Source organism: Amblyomma mixtum, chromosome 3 (assembly GCF_055824585.1).
Source record: "Amblyomma mixtum isolate Tamu chromosome 3, ASM5582458v1, whole genome shotgun sequence".
Taxonomy (NCBI): domain Eukaryota; kingdom Metazoa; phylum Arthropoda; class Arachnida; order Ixodida; family Ixodidae; genus Amblyomma; species Amblyomma mixtum.
This window is the reverse complement of record NC_143014.1, coordinates 12532213-12550720: the sequence shown is the minus strand read 5'-3', so window position 1 is coordinate 12550720 and position 18508 is coordinate 12532213. Positions and strand designations below refer to the sequence as shown.

General features: G+C 45.3%; 1 protein-coding gene across 1 annotated transcript in view; it reads left to right on the top strand.

Annotated features, from left to right (window-relative positions):
- The first annotated feature begins 287 nt into the window (after positions 1 to 287).
- Positions 288 to 18508, top strand: part of LOC149349234 (ADP-ribosylhydrolase ARH3-like) — a 41306-nt gene continuing 23085 nt past the window's right edge. The window contains exons 1-5 of the mRNA XM_089578157.1: positions 288 to 626; positions 891 to 996; positions 1079 to 1289; positions 7995 to 8173; positions 10575 to 10773. Coding sequence (XP_089434283.1) covers positions 458 to 626; positions 891 to 996; positions 1079 to 1289; positions 7995 to 8173; positions 10575 to 10773 — 864 coding nt within the window. The 5' untranslated portion in view covers positions 288 to 457. The remainder of the gene's footprint in view (positions 627 to 890; positions 997 to 1078; positions 1290 to 7994; positions 8174 to 10574; positions 10774 to 18508) is intronic.

Genomic DNA, 18508 nt, shown 5'->3' with positions numbered 1-18508 from the left:
TTTGAATTTCGTTATATAAGTGTTTCGGCCGCCCAAAGTGGCTGTGCTGCAGTCGCGCTAAACCGTTTTTGGGCCCAGCCTTCGCCACCATTCTACATCCACCTTGTACATTCCTCTCCGATTTGGCATTGAATTCATCTTTTAGAGCGCGCTCTCTCTCTCTCGAGCGCGTTGAGACCGGCCGTGGTCCAACCATAACATCACTAAATATCACGTGATCTATGACGTCACATGTATGACGTTTTGTTTTTTGACCAATAAGCGTTTCTAGCCTACCTACCTACCCGCAAACGCTTGTTTTGATGTTGTTTTGGCCCATGCCACCCTAGTTCTATATTCCGCCGCTACGAAATGCGCCCTTGCCCGCGTTTACAGACACGAAGGGGCTGACCTCGGTTTGGTCGCTTTGTTTTGTAGTCTGTAGACGCTTCTGGGGACGTAAGCCATCGGAACCGAAATGTCTGCCGTCGCTAACTCAGTGTCGTTGCTCGCCAGCAAGTTTCGAGGTTGTCTCGTCGGCTCTCTCCTCGGAGACTGCTTGGGAGCGCCTTTCGAAGGCGACTTTCCAGTATCAAAGTCTGTGCTCACGTCCTATATCTCGAAGCTCCTCGACGAATCAGCGAAAGGTGAACCGCATTTTGCTGGAGGCCACAGTACTGTAGTGTGCTCTAGTAGTAATCCAGTGCACCTAATCTGGCGCGCAGTGCGGTGGCGCTTCCACCTTGTGTTCCTTGAGTGTGTTGGCGGCGTGTTTGAACAGCGCTTTTTGGAGTGAGTAGTGCTCAGGAGGTTTATGACAAGCGTATGTTTGTGGCGTCTTATGTACGCAGCTGCTTTTACTGCAGTAGTTTCGGACGGATGAGCACGAATAAAAAATGCACTTGCTTCAGGGCTGCTCCCTTTTCGTCCCTACACCGATGACACCGCAATGACCAAGTGCTTGGCTGCGTCCCTCATCGAAAAGAAGGGCTTCCATGCCGGAGACCTTGCGAAAAGGTAATGCCTTGTTCTTTCTAATTGTTGCAGCATTTTGCCAGTGCGAACAGATTGAGTGAATTTGAATGTGTTCCTGTTGTAGGTTCACCACCGAGTACTTTGAGCAGCCCAAGCGGGGCTATGGCCCCAACGTGGTTGACGTGTTCCAAGCCTTGAAGAAAAACAACTTTGAGGACCCTTTTGGACCTGCGAAGGACCAGTTTCAAGGCACAGGCTCATACGGAAATGGTGGAGCAATGAGGGTGGCGCCTGTTGCCCTTTTTTGGCACAAAAACTTGGCTGAAGTGGTCTCTGTAAGTGAAGCTGGGTTGTATTACATTTTTTTCCCATTAGACATGCTCAGTGTTGAATGGCTGCCTCTGCACTGCCCTTTTTGCATTTGCCTATCTGTGCTTTTCAAACACAGTCATGCCTCATTAACATGACCACCATTAATATGGAATTATGAAATTGTGGACAATTTTTCTGCGGACCAAGATTTTTCCATGTATTTTTGTGTCGTTAATATGGAAACTCTGTTCGGACAATGGACAGGGTGAAAGTGCGCACCACCCCTTGGAGACCACATATTTTTGCCACACAACTGTGGACAGCGATGAGAACAAAACCTTGACTTCCCTAACCTGATTAAGCGTTGAGGATGTTGTGAGCTGCTGTTGGGATTAGCCTTGTGATTATTCTGCCAACTGATCATTCTTCTCCTGTATTTTGAGAGCTGGACACCAGCAAAAGGCAATGAATGATGACCTTTTTTATGTGGTTTTATGCCTTGCAGTGCCAAAGTGCCCGTTTGCCTCACCTTACCTTCTGCCATATTGCATGTGTGATTGTGAATAAATTCTCTCTGCACGTTGCACTATGTCGAAAGCCAGCAGCTGTCAGCCAGCTGAGCGCACAGTGTACTAGTGGTTCGTGGTATGTGAGCAGTCGTAGTAGGAGACACATGTTCACGCCATAAGACACCATCGCGTGTCTCTTAGACCACTAGGTGCTTGAAACTGCACCACCTTATTTTAGATACTGCGGCAATCAGGATAATACATACCCAGAAGTACTGGACAAGCATATTTTTACAATAGGAAGTTGTTTAAGAGTGCAGTTTTTTTGCATACTCAATACTCCGTTTCATACATGGCAGGCAGCGCTGCTAAAGCTAGCGCACCTGTCCGCGCGCAAAAAGTAGTTCGCCATACAACCATAGCGAACACAAGCATATTTCGTTGCGATAAATCTAAAGTGCCGTGACTGGCACCTCCTGGACTTCTTTTACCTCTTGCCACACTTTCGTCCTGCGGCTCGTCAAGATTTCGAGACTCAAAATTACACGTGGCGGTATGATACGTGGTTGGTGGAAGGACGAATCGCTCCTACTTAATCCGCACCCAAAAAGTAGTTCACACTCTGTGAAAATTATGGCCAGAGAGCCCGAACACTGACCGCCTGACAGCTTCGACCGTGATTTTCAATGCTGCCACATCATTTTATACCACTCTTTATTTTCGTCCAAACACTGACCGGAAGCCGCTGCGGTGGCTCAGCAGTTATGGTGCTCGGCTGCTGACCCGAAAGGCGCGGGTTCGATCCCGGCCGCAGCGGTTGAATTTCTTTGGAGGAGAAATTCTAGAGGCCCGTGTACTGTACGATGTCAGTGCACGTTAAAGAACCCCAGGTGGTCGAAATTTCCGGAGCCCTTCACTACGGCGTCTCTCATAGCCTTAGTCTCTTTGGGACGTTAAACCCCATAAACTAAACTAAACTAATTAAAGTGAAGTAAAGTTATTTTTCATTCATAATGGTAATGAAAACCTAAATTTATCTTCGAGAGCCACTGACGCGATATTTTTTCTTACTTGATTATCATGGTCGTTTCGCAACAAGGTTTCTTTAAATATAACTCCAATGAATGTTCTGCCGCCGCGGTGGCTCAGTGGCTATGGTGCTCGGCTGCTGACCCGAAAGACGCGGGTTCGATCCCGGCCGCGGCGGCTAGAATTTCTTTGGAGGAGAAATTCTAGAGGCCCGTGTACTCTGCGATGTCAGTGCACGTTAAAGAACCCCAGGTGGTTGAAATTTCCGGAGCCCTCCACTACGGCGTCTCTCATAGCCTTAGTCGCTTTGGGACGTTAAACCTCATAAACCAAACCAAACCAAACACTGACCGGAGTTTCGAGAAGAATGAATGATATGCAGCGGAGTAATACGGTTTCCCGGACGCACTACTTCAGCACCCTCCGCAGTGTTGCCTGCTATGTATGAAACGGAGTATAGATTGCACTAGAGCTGTGCACGGGCCGCAAATTTCAGCCCGCGCCCGGCCCGAGCCCTACACTACTGACGGAGGCCCGGCCCGGCCCGACACTGAAGAAACCTAAGCCCGCCCGGGCCCGGCCCGAGTTAAGGCCCGGCCCGGGCCTGGCCCGACCTGCAAAACTGAAATTGAAGTGACGATGAAACAGAAAGAGATAATTTAAGGAAAATCAGTTTATTTCAATGTTTTTAAAATGCTCGGCTCTCATGGTCTAGAATACTACAGGAACCTTACTACCCGGAAACCCACAGAGCTCTAAACTTTTGACTAAAGGCTAATTCACTCTGGTGACTCGCGGAGGCACTCGAATCGTCACAGAGGGGGCGACCCCAATGAGTTGCCAGCGACATGTTTGATGCCCGATTTCGCAGTCCTCCGTGACGAATCGAGTCGCGCGACCTCCGTGCATTCACGTGACGGCAACTAACCTATGCGCCTACGCAGGTAACCATGGCGAGCAAGAAGATAATGGTCACAACACGTCGTTGCCACACGAGCGAGAATCCTGTTGTCCCGTACATGTGATAATCACCCCTCCCACCCGGCCCCCGTCAACGCGTGGCGGAGGGTACTTTTGCGAGTGCCTTCGGTTGACACACCTCACCTTCCCTTGTGCAGTGTCATTTGGGCTCGTGAGACCACTCATGTGGAGATTAGTTTCGAACCTTGCAACAGTAGGGCGGCTGGAGCCACGCAGGAGCAATTGCGATCACGAAGCCTGGCCGGCCCGTCCGAGACAAATATACCGTGGCCCGAGCCCGGCCCGAGCCCAGGTGAATAGACTTCCGCAAGGCCCGAGCCCGTGCACAGCTCTAGATTGCACCATATAAATCAATATATCCGCAGATCCTTCCTAGGGACCCTTCAAGTTTTGTGCTTTTTATTGTATTCCTATGGCAGTCTTAGCTATTGTGTGAAAGCACCAGCACTTCAAAAGCAAGGTTACTGCCGCATCATTGTGGTCATAACAGTATCTTATAATATTCAGCAGTTGCCTTATAATTAAAAGTGATGTCCAAGAAAGCTGGACTTGCATTAGGAACTTCCAATATTTTGTCGAATTTCCACTTCATTACACAGCACTATGCACAGAAGCAGACGTTAATGCTTTTTTTTTTTTTTTTTTCAGAATGAGTAATTGTTCTGTGCATTTATTCACAATTCGTTATTATGGACATCTTTGCTCGGGGACCGAAGTGTCCATATTAATGAGGCACAACTCTACATGTCAGGGCTACACTTGCCTCTCATGTATGTTTTAAGTGCCTTTGCATTTCTGATTTTCAGTTTTTTGCAGTTGTGTAAACTTAATATTTTAGTCCCAGATGTCTTCCGCTGTCTGTAATTGTGGAAATTGGTGCGTTATGGATAAAGTGTTCGCACTCAGTAGTTCTAATCTTGCACTTTTGGAAACCCATGCAAGTTTGCCTTCGCGTCTTGTATTAGTGCATTATTACTTCTCACACAACTTGTTTTTCAGTGGTGTAAGATGATAAAAGCTCTTTGTTTTCCAATGAATCTATTGTAAGTACACCCTTTCATTTAGCAAGCTAAATTTATACAAACCTGCACATTACTCTGTACTGTGTTTAGTTTTAATTAAGCTGTCCATACCGGTGGAAAACTAGCCAACTAATGCTAAGTTGTCAGATTGAATGTGTACATTCGTTTGCCATTCAGTCAGCTTCAAGGCAAAATTCATGATGGGTAGACTAGATACAATGAGTAATTTATTTCCTGTCAGTATATACATTCACGAAAGAGGCAAAAAATAAACATGAATACTTCATTTTTCTCATTCCCTGCTTAGCGGGCAGTGGCATTGGTTTATGCGGGATCACTCAACATGGGCAATGGGCTGCCGCGGTGGCTCAGTGGTTATGGCACTCGGCTGCTGACTCGAAAGACGCAAGTTAAATCCCAGCCGCGGTGATTGAATTTTGATGGAGGCGAAATTCTAGAGGCTCGTGTAGTGTGCGATGTCAGTGCACGTTAAAGAACCCCAGGTGGTCGAAATTTCCGGAGCCTTCCACTACGGCGTCCATCATAGCCCGAGTAGCTTTGGGACGTTGAACCAACATAAACCATAAACGAATGAGCATGGGCAATGGCAATACAAACACTACTTGAGAGGGTCCAAAAAAAGAAATCAAAACAGACATGACAGCTGCAACTGTGAATGAAGAGAATAAAGCAAAATGCTGCGTGTAGGACTTCTGTGCAAAAACAAAACTGATGGCAGGGAACCTATGGAAGTGAATCAGGCCAATGGAGTCCATTCAGGTTAATTAGGTCCTAAAACTTCATCATACAGGCTGGGTCAGTCTGGATTTGATAGTTTTTCTTGGCTGTTCATGGTGATGTTGATAGAATTGGGACTCCAGGATAGGATGGTAGCCATGGCACACAAAGTTACTGGCGTCATTGCGATTTTCTTGCGAGGATAGCCCATGGAATTCATTTTTTTTTGCCTTTTCTAGCATTTAAAAGCCCTATATTCAGTGGCATTGGAAAGCGTTAATCAATCGATAAGATGGGACATTTTTGATAAGACAGTTTTAGTGAGGCGTACCAGTGTTCAACAAATAAGTGTTGGCTAACAACACAAATAAAAGTGCTAGCCGGCACTTGCACGTGATGTTATCACAGGAACCACATGAACATCTACAGCACAAAACTGCTCCTGTATTTGCTGCGCTGACTATTGACTGTTCTGCCATCACTTGGTCATGCAGCATTGCTGAGTAGTGAGTCCACTTGAGTTGATGACATTGCATTTATTTCATATCTGGTTATGCAACCAGAGTTTTGCCTGGGTGTGAGTAATGTCCAGTGGTGAGCAGCATTGTTGGCAATGGTGACTCAAACAATCCTGGTGAAAGTAATGTGGAAAGAGTATTGGGCTATTTTTTAGGTTCGAGTTTCATGATACTGTAACAACATGTTTATGATTTCAAGCCATGCATAGGAGTACTTTGTGTACCTGCTCTAACTATGCATATAAATGCTTTTTGTGTGTCTTTTTGACAGGTCGTGGACAATGTATAAAGAATCCTTTCTAGTTTCATAACAGCTTCAGTTGGTTACAACTTAAGTCTGCAGTGAAGCTCTGCCCACATTCATCGCTGCACTGAGCTCCTTTGCGACAAGGAAATTCATTAAAGCTGTTCTTGTTACACATATAAAAAGCTAATCACTGGGCGTAATTATAAGCACAAGAATACAGTCAGACCTTAAAATGATGTGCCTGGTTAGTGCAGAGTCACTGGACAAACTTTCAGAGTACTGCAATCCTCCTCCTCTCCCTGCTGCCGGATTTGGATCCTTCCTTCATGGCTGGCCCTGACTGACAGCACTGCAGTCGCATCCGTGGTTCCCTGTTTTGAAATGGCATTGAAAAAGCCCCGAGGTTACGGGAAACCATAGTGTTGTGGGCGGCATGGGGAAAAGGAATGCTTATCCAGGGACTCTGGGTTAGTGGGGAAATGCAGCACCATTCTGTAGGCTGATATGATTAAATAAGGCTGGATATTGTATCAAAATGCCACAAATCTGACTGCTTTTGAGGTTGCATAAATTATGTGCATATTTTCAATGCACTGTGAAATGTCGCAGTACAATACCATTTCACATGGGTACTCGAGAGTCTCGGTCGCTATGGAACTCAAAGGAATCGTGCAGTGAGGCTCCATCATCACCACCAATAATTTTGCAGGCGTGCAAGTTATATACCTACAAGTTTAACCTGAAAAAGTTAAAAACAAAATACTTATTACAGTAGTAATATTAATCAGTCTTAATATTAATTTCCTAGTCTTGGGCATGCTGTAGTTGCATTCATGCATTTTTGAGAAGGCTGATGATCATTTTTGTATTGCTGGTAGGGTTTGTAGCCCGGTCTGTCTTTTTTTATTCAAAATAAGTTGCGTATTTAAAGCTGCATTGTCCAGAGATGATACTGCTCTGATTTTGCTCTCCAGCACGTTGTGTTTCATGTGCGGAATTGTGCACAGTCGCCGCTCAGAGTTCCTTATTAGAGTTCCGCACTGCTCCGTCGACTCAGAGCTGCCCGTGTAGCAACCTTGTGACAGGGAGTAACCTGAAGGATGGTGCAGTCTCAGTTGTGTGATTTGCTGACCCAAAAGACGCGGGTTCGATCCCGGCCGCGGCGGCTGGAATTTCTTTGGAGGAGAAATTCTAGTAGGCCCGTGTGCTGTGCGATGTCAGTGCACGTTAAAGAACCCCAGGTGGTCGAAATTTCCAGAGCCCTTCACTACGGCGTCTCTCATGGCCTGAGTCGCTTTGGGACGTTAAACCCCATAAACCAACCAATCAGTTGTGTGATTGTAGATGAGGTGACCTGATTCGTCACAATAGTACTAGCAACCAACTAGCCCAGCTTTCTACGCTTAATGATCGCAGTACCTTGTAATGTTATGAAGATTGAAGACCACTGCACACCGAAAGACTATGACAGGATGCTCGTCCGGCCGTGTGCAGGCCATTGCAAGGAACCAGCCATCTAGCCCAACAAAACATCTTGATTATAAGTGTGGAACGGATTGGTTTATAAATTAATTCATTAAATGCTGAAAGCAGGGCTCAGTTGGTTGAGCAAGGCATATTCTGAGCCATGTAGCTTTACCAGTGCTGGTCTGAATTTTTTCCCATGAGAATTGCGTGCACCCAGGTGGCCGAGAAGCAAGCACGGATCACGCACACCCACCGAAACGGCTGCAATGGAGCCATTCTCCAGTGTCTGGCTGTGCATCGTGCGCTCGTGTCTGATGGCCAGGCTCCCGTCAATAAGACGGCCTTTCTCGAGTTTCTCTTGGAGCACATGGACGCCATTGAGTCGAGGGATGTCCAGTGAGTGTGTCTTTGCTGTTCCCAGAAGCCCCCGTATCAGTGGAAATTCTGCACAATGTGTTGTAAGCATTGTCGGCAAGATTTTACAACCAGTTGCATAAGAGAGGCCACCAAATTGTGTTTTCTGAGAGATAATTCGAAAGAACTGAATACTAAGCCATAGTCATTCTCCAGGGCTGTTAATTAGGTGTCCTTGTGGCTTTTCTTAACATAGATGTTTTACAGGATTAAGTGTGCATTGACTGGTCTGGACTTGTGCTGTTTCTTTGGCTATGGTTCTTGATTGCAGAAGTCTGAATAAATAATCGTCGAAAAGCTAAACTATTGCTTAAGTGGGAACTAGAAAATCAAATTTTGTATTACAGGGCAACTCTGAGGCTCTTTTGACCTCCACGTGTTTTATTGAAACTTTTACTGAAAACATTCCCTGGAGTGTTCTGACCCTTTGTGCCAGGCAATATTTTGTTTCAGCATAAATAAAAAAATTTTGTTTCTGGCCTCAGTCGGGGTGATTTCTACGTAGTCAGAGCTACTCACCTCTGATTTTGCTGAAGAGAATAATTTCAAGCTTGTTTTCAGTTTTTTCATAGAAATATTGACCCAAGTTATAACTTACAGTCGTTACTTTGGCCAATCAGTGCGCACACATAAGTATTGTCATTCTTCAACAGTGATGATGCAAGTTGGAGGCAATTGGCTACTGTTTCCACCCGTAAAATTTGCCAGGCCGCAGCAAGAGTTTATTAAGCACCATCGTCAGGCCCTGATAAGGAGGGTGTTTGCAGCCTTCAAGTGGCCTGCAGAGTAGTTGTAATAAAAATAAAAGCTGTGAAATTTGTTTGTGATCTTCTACATAGGTGCAGCTTTCATAGAGCTCAAAATGAGATTAAGATTTCGTCTAGTGTTGTTTATTATTATTCTTTTTCACTAATGTATATTCTTAAGATCTATTGCAGACAGTCTGGAAACTGGGACTAAAGCTATGTGCTTTGAGCAAAAAACCAATTTACTCTATTTATTTAAATTTAGGCCGATAGTTTTTTTTAAAAACACGAGCTGTGAAGCTCTTAGGTTGGCTTAGATTCAAAGATTTTGTCGTGTTCATAATATACGACTACACCTAAAGAGGGAACAAAAGTAGCATGCAGGTGGCACCCACAGGAGACGTCACTGTAGTCTATTCTGCTGCCGCCCTTAAGCAAAAAGTTGTGCAGAGCAGTCTTCAAACCTGTTGGCTGGGACGGCGTTCGCCATTGGAGGGGGGCACTGTTTGCAGGTGGAGGAGGCTGTATGCATCCGGGAGAGCAGCCTGGTTGAGTTTTAATTTGGCCTTTCAAGTGTCGGCTCCGAATTGAGGCCGGCCTAGAAACACGGTATTATGGGCTTTTCTTTGTCGGTACAATGGAACTGCCACCTATGAATAGTTTTTTTTTTTCTGGTCACAAAAAAAAAATCGACTTAGGCTATTGATTGTAGTGCCAGTCATATAAAATGCATTGACTAAAATGTGTGGAAAATTTTGTTTGCCTCATGGTTCCTGAGAAAAAGTTACATAAAGCTTCAAAAATGCTGTTTTGATTAAAATGCAATCATAAATCCTCTGAAAACTCCCACTTTCCACTTCATGTTACCATGGAAAAGGATAAAAGAAAAAAAAATCATTTTTAAGTCTTAAATACCCTGGAAGCTAAAGAAAATCTAAATTGTTTTGAAGAAACAAAATGGGCTGAGACGTATCTGTGCATATCCTGCTGCAAACTTGAGTGCACATCGCCTCACCAAATGGGAAGGCTGAAACATAGATCTGGACACGTCTCTGATGGAATAGCATATGTGGAGGCGTAGTGTGCTCATCGAGGTTGGGAAACGGAAACAAGCGGAGGAGGAAAAGAAAGGTGAACAGTGTGTCAGGAAAGCTGCCTCTAGGAAAATGCGAGGCTTGTAAAGATGCGACTGCTTACAAGATGTGTTTGGAGTGTCTATGTTGGACCTTGTACAGTACAGTCCACCACTGTTGATTGAATGTGGCACTCCAGTGGCAAAACGAACATCAAAGAAGACAGGGAAAACTATCTGATGACGACAGGCAGACTGTGTAGACTGGACCTATTTCCACTGTTCACATTTCATTTGACGCCGATAGATACTCGACCTGTAGCAAGTTATAGTAAAGACATCTAGTTTCAAGGGCTAACCAATAGTACAAGATGAAGTAGTTTTTCAAGGTGAGAAAATAAGGTGTACATAGGAGAAAGCTTAATTCTGTATATGCTTTCGGGGATAAAAGGGGCTATAAAATGATTTAAGATTAGTCTGGCATAATAACCAGAGTAGTTTTGTCTGCTGTGACTGCTTTTCTATCATTGCTGGCTATAAATGTTTGTCTGGGTTATTTTTGCAGGCCGACTTCTGATCCAGCTGTGTACAAGCCATTCACCACCTCACTCGAAAACATGCGGCGTGTGCTCTGTGACAATCCTCAAGACTTGTCTGCGGAAGAAATTGCTGCCCTGTTTGGCAATGACATCTCGGCACATAAGTCAGTCCCAACGGCCATATATGCCTTCCTCCGGTCACAAGAGCCTCTGCCTTTCTTTCAGGTACTTTGAGCAATCAGTCTCATTAACTCTCATGTTACCGCATTATTTGTGGCACTAGTTGTAAACGGCTCTCATGTCAGGGCTCGCGCTCAGCATTGCACTTATTCCATCTGACCAGTTACAAGGATTATACCCGCTATGGAAATAAAAGCTGACATGCACAGCTTGTTTGTTTGGTAAAGAAAGTGAAGCTGATTTGGGTACACACATACCGAAAACCACTTCAGTTGCGCAAGTCCTACGATGCAATCTCCTGGTTATGCAGGTGCAGTGAATTTGTTGGTATTTTACACGTAGTACCCTGATGGTACCTTGTGCTGTCATCAGCTTAGTTTGCAAAGTGGATCTTTGATGGTCCACTTTCTCTCTCTGAAGAAATCCAGTATTTTCATATTTCATGGTGTCCAGCGTAAATTTCCTGCCATCCTTCCCTTTAATACCCACATTATGAAGGAATCAGAGGAAATAAAATCATTACCTCCGCATAATGCTGGCACCCGCATTCAAAACCCGCTCAAGTACAAATCACTACAACTGTTCATAACAGGCATCATACACAATACTATAGCAATAGCGACAGTACACGCCCTAAGGTCACAGTGGAAGAACATGCCTGAACGGTGCACCTCGGAGTGTTGCGCCGGGTGTGCACACTTCTGCCGCAGACCAACAGATGGCATGGCCTGGTGGCAAACTGCTGGAGCCAGCAGAGAATAGAGGAAATAGATCAAAAATGGGAATCTGTACTAGTTAAGTTGAACTAGAAAGTCAGAAACCGTTCCCACAGGAATAATTTACTATTTTCTGGCGACCCTGATACTGGTAAAGAATCCTGGGATGAATCTGAGAAGAAAGTTTTTAATATCTGCCAAAAACAAATAGGCATAACTGTCAGCCCAATAGAAAGCTCATAGAATTGGCAAGGAATTGAAGACAAGGCCAATATAATCGAGCCCCGTTATAACCAACCTGACAGATTGTGTTTGTTGTATCTGAGGTTCGTAATAAGTGGACTTCCCATGTTACAGCAAAAAAAGTCACACAGTGTGAGTCCGTTATGCATGTCTGTTTGTTTAGAGAAAAACCTATTGCGGCTCGCTCTAAGCTTCCAGAGCAGTCACATGCCCCTCGCCTGCTACCCACAATCTGTTTCAGGGATAAATAATCGCGATGGAAGCCTCCATGGCAGCTAGCGGTAGGACGGCCTCCTCGACATTATCTTCATCACATTCCTGACTATGGAAGAGTATTTGTACCTGGCGTCAGTGTATGGCTCTCCAAGGTCAGCCACACCAACAAAGTAATCGACAACGCAGTGCCACAAGCTAAATGCGTCCAATAACAACAGCCTCTTCCATCATTCCTGGGATCATAAACTCTGCCTTATGGACACAGTTCGTGATGCATCTCGCAGTCAGTCCCATCCGTGCGACGGCTGAGAAGGAAGTTACCCGAACTGGGGCATCAGCGTCTGAGTAGTCAATTGCTATCGGATGCACTGGTAACGCAGCGCCGATAGAACACTTACAGTGCGTGAATTATGCCGATGTCAAGTTTGCAGGTCTGGCTCGTCACGTTCAGTGGCAGAACAGTGTGGTCGCCACAGTCAGAGAAGGAGTGGTGTGCCGCACGGTTATCGCGGATGATCAGGACCTTATATTTTCTTTAAGCCACTCAGCGTTCAAGTCGCCTCTCATCTTCGTATCGCCTCTAAATTTATGCCTAGTGGAATCGACAAAAAAAACTGTGTACATCGTCCAGGCCTTTGATCGTGCCTATAGTGCACCAGAATGCAGCTCCCAAAGCATTCGATGACACTGGTTGCTGCCGTCCATGCTCGTGCACATCATTCATGGTAATGCGAAGCTTACTTCTTCATGCCGCCGCCTTTGACTGCTGCATCTGCAACCCAGGTGAAAATCCCAACTGGGAATTTGTTCCAGAAACCAGTTCCGCCTGGGAAGGAGTGGAAAATTTGTCATGTCGGCGAGTTGTGGACAACGTTGAAAAATAAACTGCTATCTCTGGTAGTCCAGCTTGTCCCGGGAAGGCTGATGTCGTCTAAGAAATGCGCAGATAAACCATGGATCTATAAAAGACTGCTTGCATCAATTGGAAAGAAAACTGAGGTTTACAAAAAGTTTTGTAAAACAAAAAGTCTGACTATGCACGCACGACTGAAAATCTTCACCGCAAATTAAAAATTGCAAAGCACTTATATCTAACCTCACTAGCTGACAAACTAGAAACCAACCCCCCCCCCCCAAAAAAAAAGCAAAATGTTGGTATAGCAGACCGTCTTCTCAGCTTGGACGCACAGCAGCAGGCCAGATGTGACCGAACAGGGTGTCGGAGCACTGCTGCATAATCTCGGCGCACATTCCACACCAGGCCATATACGGAAGTGTCCTTTCTTGGTAAACAGTGTCAGACCCATTCACAAAAACGGTGTTGACTTCTGCTTGCTGCAAAACACTCGAGCACATAATCTACTCTGGACTTATAAAGCACCTTCAGGAAAACAGTTTTTTCACATCAGCACAGCATGCCTTTCGAGCAGGGCTGTCGTGTGCAACGAGACTAACAGAGTTCATTCATGAAATTGCACTTAACAATTCTTTCCAAATAGACACAATTTTTCTAGATTTTCAGAAGGCCTTTGATGTTGGGCCGTACCACCTTCTCTGCAAAAATTAGCATGCCTTCCAGACTGCCCGTATGGTGGGCTGAGAGATTATTTAAGTGTACCTGAGCAGCAGGTGGTTGTTATAAATGGTGCGGCATCTTCGCCTGTGTGCGTTTTGTCTTGAGTGTCATAGGGTTCTTTGCCTGGACTGTTGTTTCTCATCAATGATTTTACCTTTTGGCGTAAGATTCATTGTCGGACTGTATGCTCATGATTGCATTTTGCATTCCCCTGTCACGTGCCTTGTTAATTTGAATGTGTTACAGAACGTTTATTTATTTATGTATTTATTTATTTATTCAACATACCCCTAAAGGCCCTCCTTCGAGGGGTTATATAGGGGGTGGGGTCAGTGTAAAAAAAAAACATGTATAAGGAACATCGTTAACAAGCAAAGGAACAATAAACAGGCTAGGTATAACATGGAAAAATAATTAAGCAGGCGATAGAAAACAATGTAATACAAATTACAGGCTTAAAGAAAACAATAAGGCATAATGGAAATGGTTTCTGACTGGTGCTTGCAGTGGGGCATGACACTGATTGTATCCCATCCACATGCGTTCCAGCTGCCATCCTCTTCGATAAACACACTTGCAGCTTTCTAACAAAAAGACAAAATTATTGGATCATACCTGTTAAACCACGACACTATCCAAACTGTAGAAAAGGTAAAATATCTTAGTGTTATAGTTGCAGCAAACCTAGACTGGACAGCCCTGATAACTGCCGAAGCCTCTCGACTTTTGTATTAGTGAAGGAAACCCTGTATTTGACAAATGTCAGGCCAGTGTTGGGAATATGCTTTCACCGATACTGTCATAGACAAGTTGGAAAGGGTACAGAAGTGCATCAAATGCAAGACATGGAATTATAACTTACATATAAAGAGCTCATAAATTTACGACAGTATTGGGTGGAAGACTTTGTCTATCCGGAGAAAAATCTGCAGGCTGAAGTTGTTGCGTAGTATAATTATTGCACTGGTATTAAAAAAAAAGCACTTATTTAAAGCAGCCACATTATAGTAAAAGCTCGTTAATTCGAACTTCAGGGGACCGGGAAAAAAGTTTGAATTATCCGATGCTCGAATTATCGAATGGCCTTGAAAAAACTGACAAGACCCATTTGCATTACGGTATGTGTACTGTATTTACTCGCGTAACGAACCCACTCACATAATGAACACACCCACCCCCGATTTTTGCCTAAGAATCTGAAAAAAAAAAAAAAAATGTCACTCGTTAACGCTTCCCTCCGTTTCGCACCGTCACGGTCCATAATGCATTTCTTGGCGGCGCGCCAAGATGCTGCACAGCGATAACATCGCCTCAACATCGAGAGAGCATACTCTGCACAACTGCGCATGCATAACATCATGGTGCCTTTCGATGTTTTGCGGTAAGCCTCGTTTTCAGTACGTTCGCCTTATCGGGCCATGGGCGATTGGGCTGTCTACTGCCACTCAATCATTGGAACGCGCGATAGCAGCAAACGCCTTTTGCAGCGAACGATGCTGAAAGCCGGCGTCATGATCGCGGCTGACCGCGTGCTTCCATTGGCGGCTGATGGGTGGAAGGATGGACGACACTCGTAAAGAAAAAAAAAAGTTTTTCGCATGTAATTTGTAGCACCCGTCCGAAGTCATAGCCTTTCATGGGCATTGGCTGGGACCGCGCTGACTGTACTTATCGGTATTTCCAAATTAATGAGTATAGTTGCGAGTTCCGGAGGTTGCGCAGAAATGAGGGTATAGGCAGCCGCCAACCCCTACCCTCCGGCGCCACCGGCCGCTGCGCTGGTGATTTAGGCTTCACCCACTCTTCCACGGTTTTATCTGGTTCCATCTTCTGTCCTCGTTTAGGCCGTGCACAGCCTATAACTATGTGGAGGTGCTTTTTTTTTTTTTTGGCCACGTGCTGTGTGCCAAGCCACCCAGACTCGGCGGCGCATAGTTCGAGTTATCCATAGTGGAACCGACCCGCTTTCAAATTAATGGGCTTTTTTATACACAGATCTCTACGGAGCTTGGCCGGACCAAGTAGTGTAGTGCGAATAATTCGAAAATTCGAATTATCGAGGTTCGAATTAACGAGCTTTCACTGTATATCAGAGAGAGTAGACAACACAAAAAAAGATTAAGAATTATAATACCGTATTAATTCAAGTATTCATTTTTCCCTAACATAAAATTCATGAATGGATTAAGCTTCCGAATGATGTGGTTTGCGCACCCAATTTTCAAACAGTTATTGAAATGATAACTTGATGTATCTTTCGTTATGTTATCGTTGATACTAACTACTTATTTTTGACATAACACATATTCTAGGGTCAGTGTTACCAGTAGCTAGCTGCATGTCTTAACTCTTTCTTTTCCGCGGGGAAAATGGTGCTTTTCAGGTCATATCATTAATATTTTTTTTTCTTTAACAAAACTTGCTTGGTACAGGGGTGTATGGTACCGAATTGTAGAGGAGGAAATTCTCTTCACATTGTTATTAGTCACAGTCAACATGTTTATTGAGTAAGAGATGAAAAAAAAAATTATCAAAGAAAATTGTAGCTACAAAGAAAAAACACACAAAAACATCAAAGTTTCGTCACAAAAGTAAAACATAAAAAAAATTCAAAATATACATTTTTTACAACAGGGATCGATGCAACATTGCAGCAAATTTTAGTTTGCTGCGAACAGTATTAGCTGGGCTTGGAAAGGAAACAGTAGTCCTAGTGACTATCGTGCCACCGCGCGAAACAGTTCCTTGTTGCCATGAATCAGAGGTTGGCCGCACATGTCTCACAGAAAACATTTGTTTTTTGTTCCACCTTTTTTTCTTCGGAGCACAATTTGCAGTTCCGGTACTTTGCATTTTCTGCGGCTTGTGCTGCAGCCCCTGAGGTGAATCACGAGGCGGAAACAGGGCGAACATTGGGGTCCTCAGGATGTGGCTCATCAAATCCGAGGAGTTGCTCGATCAATTCAAGTCTGAACGCGAACTGATCAAATCTTGATGTCCTCGACAGTTCTGGCGCTTCGGGATGCTCCTGGCGATGCGCGTCAATAAGTATGAAGCTGTTGACGACCGCGCCGCCGAGCGCTGTGCGACACTCCGGCGCGCAACGCCGAGGTTGACCCCTGGCTGTCTTCGAGCCGAAAACACGACTCTCTGCGCTGCCGGCGGCAAGTAATCCCGCCCGAAAGACGTTGACACCCTGCAGATAAGAGTTATGACCTTCAGAGCACTGTGATCTTTTCTGATAAGCGCGCAGCCAAAGCGGAACATTTCGGGGGAGAAAGCGAAACTTACCGAGGCATGGCTGTTGACGTTCCGGGTCGGTCTGACGCAGTTTCACTGTCAGTGCTGAAGTCTGAAGAGCCGAAGTCGTCTTCTGAATCCTCACTGCTGCTGTTCTCGTCCAAAAACGAACTCTCAGGAGCATCAATTTCTGTGGAAACGCGCGATTTCGGCGCAGCAGCAGCGCGCGACGTCGACGCCACGGTGGAAACAAGGAGCGCCGGTCAGCTGACTCCGGAGGGGCTTCAAAAATCACCGCTTGGCGGAAAAAGTCAAACCAAAAGCGAAACTGAAAGAAGAGTTCCTTTATTTCACACTGGATGGCGCAAGTTGTCCAGGAACGCTTCAAAAAGCAGGAAAATATGAACTTGAAACCATCGATAGCGGGCTATCGATGGGAATAGGCGCGGACAGGAAAGAGTTAAGGAAACCAACCTTGGTCCACTGCGTGTGATATCCAGAAACATTATAAAACTTTCCGACATGATCACGAGCAGCCAAATAGATTCTGAGGAGGCATCACAATTGTCATTCAAAGCGGCGTCCCTGCTCAAGAAATCAGACTTAACACAAAACTTGAGGTGGTTGTGGTCAGCATTGTCAGCTACAAAACAATAGCAGTATATATTGTCTATCTTCCCCCACACATCACATTAACAAGCCAAGATCTAGAAGCCCTGATCGGTGAACTGCCAAAGCCATATCTGGTAGTTTGTGATTTTAATGCTCACTCCCAGTAAAGTTTCAGGTTCTTTCGTCTTCCTTATTGCACCAGCGGTGCCCCGCCAGAGACGGTTTGTTCCAACTGGAAGTCTGAAGCTCTTCGCACCAGGGGTGCCCGTCAGAGACGGTCTTGTGTTCAGTTGAGACGCAGGGGTAAGGCGAACACTTCAAATTTTATGTACAGTATTTACAATAGATACAAGTTAAGGCACTAGACACATTAAGCAGCAAAAAGGACAAACCAAACAACAAAAAGGTGGATCTGGCTAATACTAGGGGAGGCCCCTACTCGGCGTAGCCGAAGATGCGTAGCATCTCACGTTAGCGCAGAACCCTTTTTCTGGCGCCGGAACCCGGTTTTAAAGACCTCAAGGCCCGGCCCACATTTGGTAGCACCCAATCATTTTAGACTATTCATATGATTCGCTAATCGAGAGCATGGCCAGCCCTCCAACTACCGTAGGGTGAAGCCCCCTCTCCACCACAAAATAAAGATAAAAACAAACACAAACACACATTCGTGCCAGAACGTGCGCGATTCGGTTCCGCGGGGCGGGTGGACACCCGTGCTTCCCGGCGCGTTCGCGAGCGGCCGCGTTCCAAGAAAGGAGACGCTCCGCTTTGAGTGCCCCCAGCCGCGTTCCGATGACCCCCGCGAACGCTACCGATACCTTACACTCCCCATTTTGGGGAAGCGAATGCTGGGACTCTAGGGCCCAAACAATCGAAGATTTTATCCTCACAAATAATGTGTGTCTTTTAAATACGAAAAAGGCCACATATTGTTGCCGAAACTCCAGAAAAATGAGCTTCCTCAATCTAGCTTTCACCTCACCATTTGTTAAGGATTTTAAATGGGATGTTTTAAATGATCCCATGGGCAGTGGCCACCTACCTGCTGTCACCAGGCTCCCATCGTCTCTGTCTGTCATCCCCACACTATGGTGGCGCTAAGCCGCAAGGAGAAGCACAAAGTGTGGTGGACACAATAATGCACATTGGCAGAAAAACAGCAAAACAAAGCCTG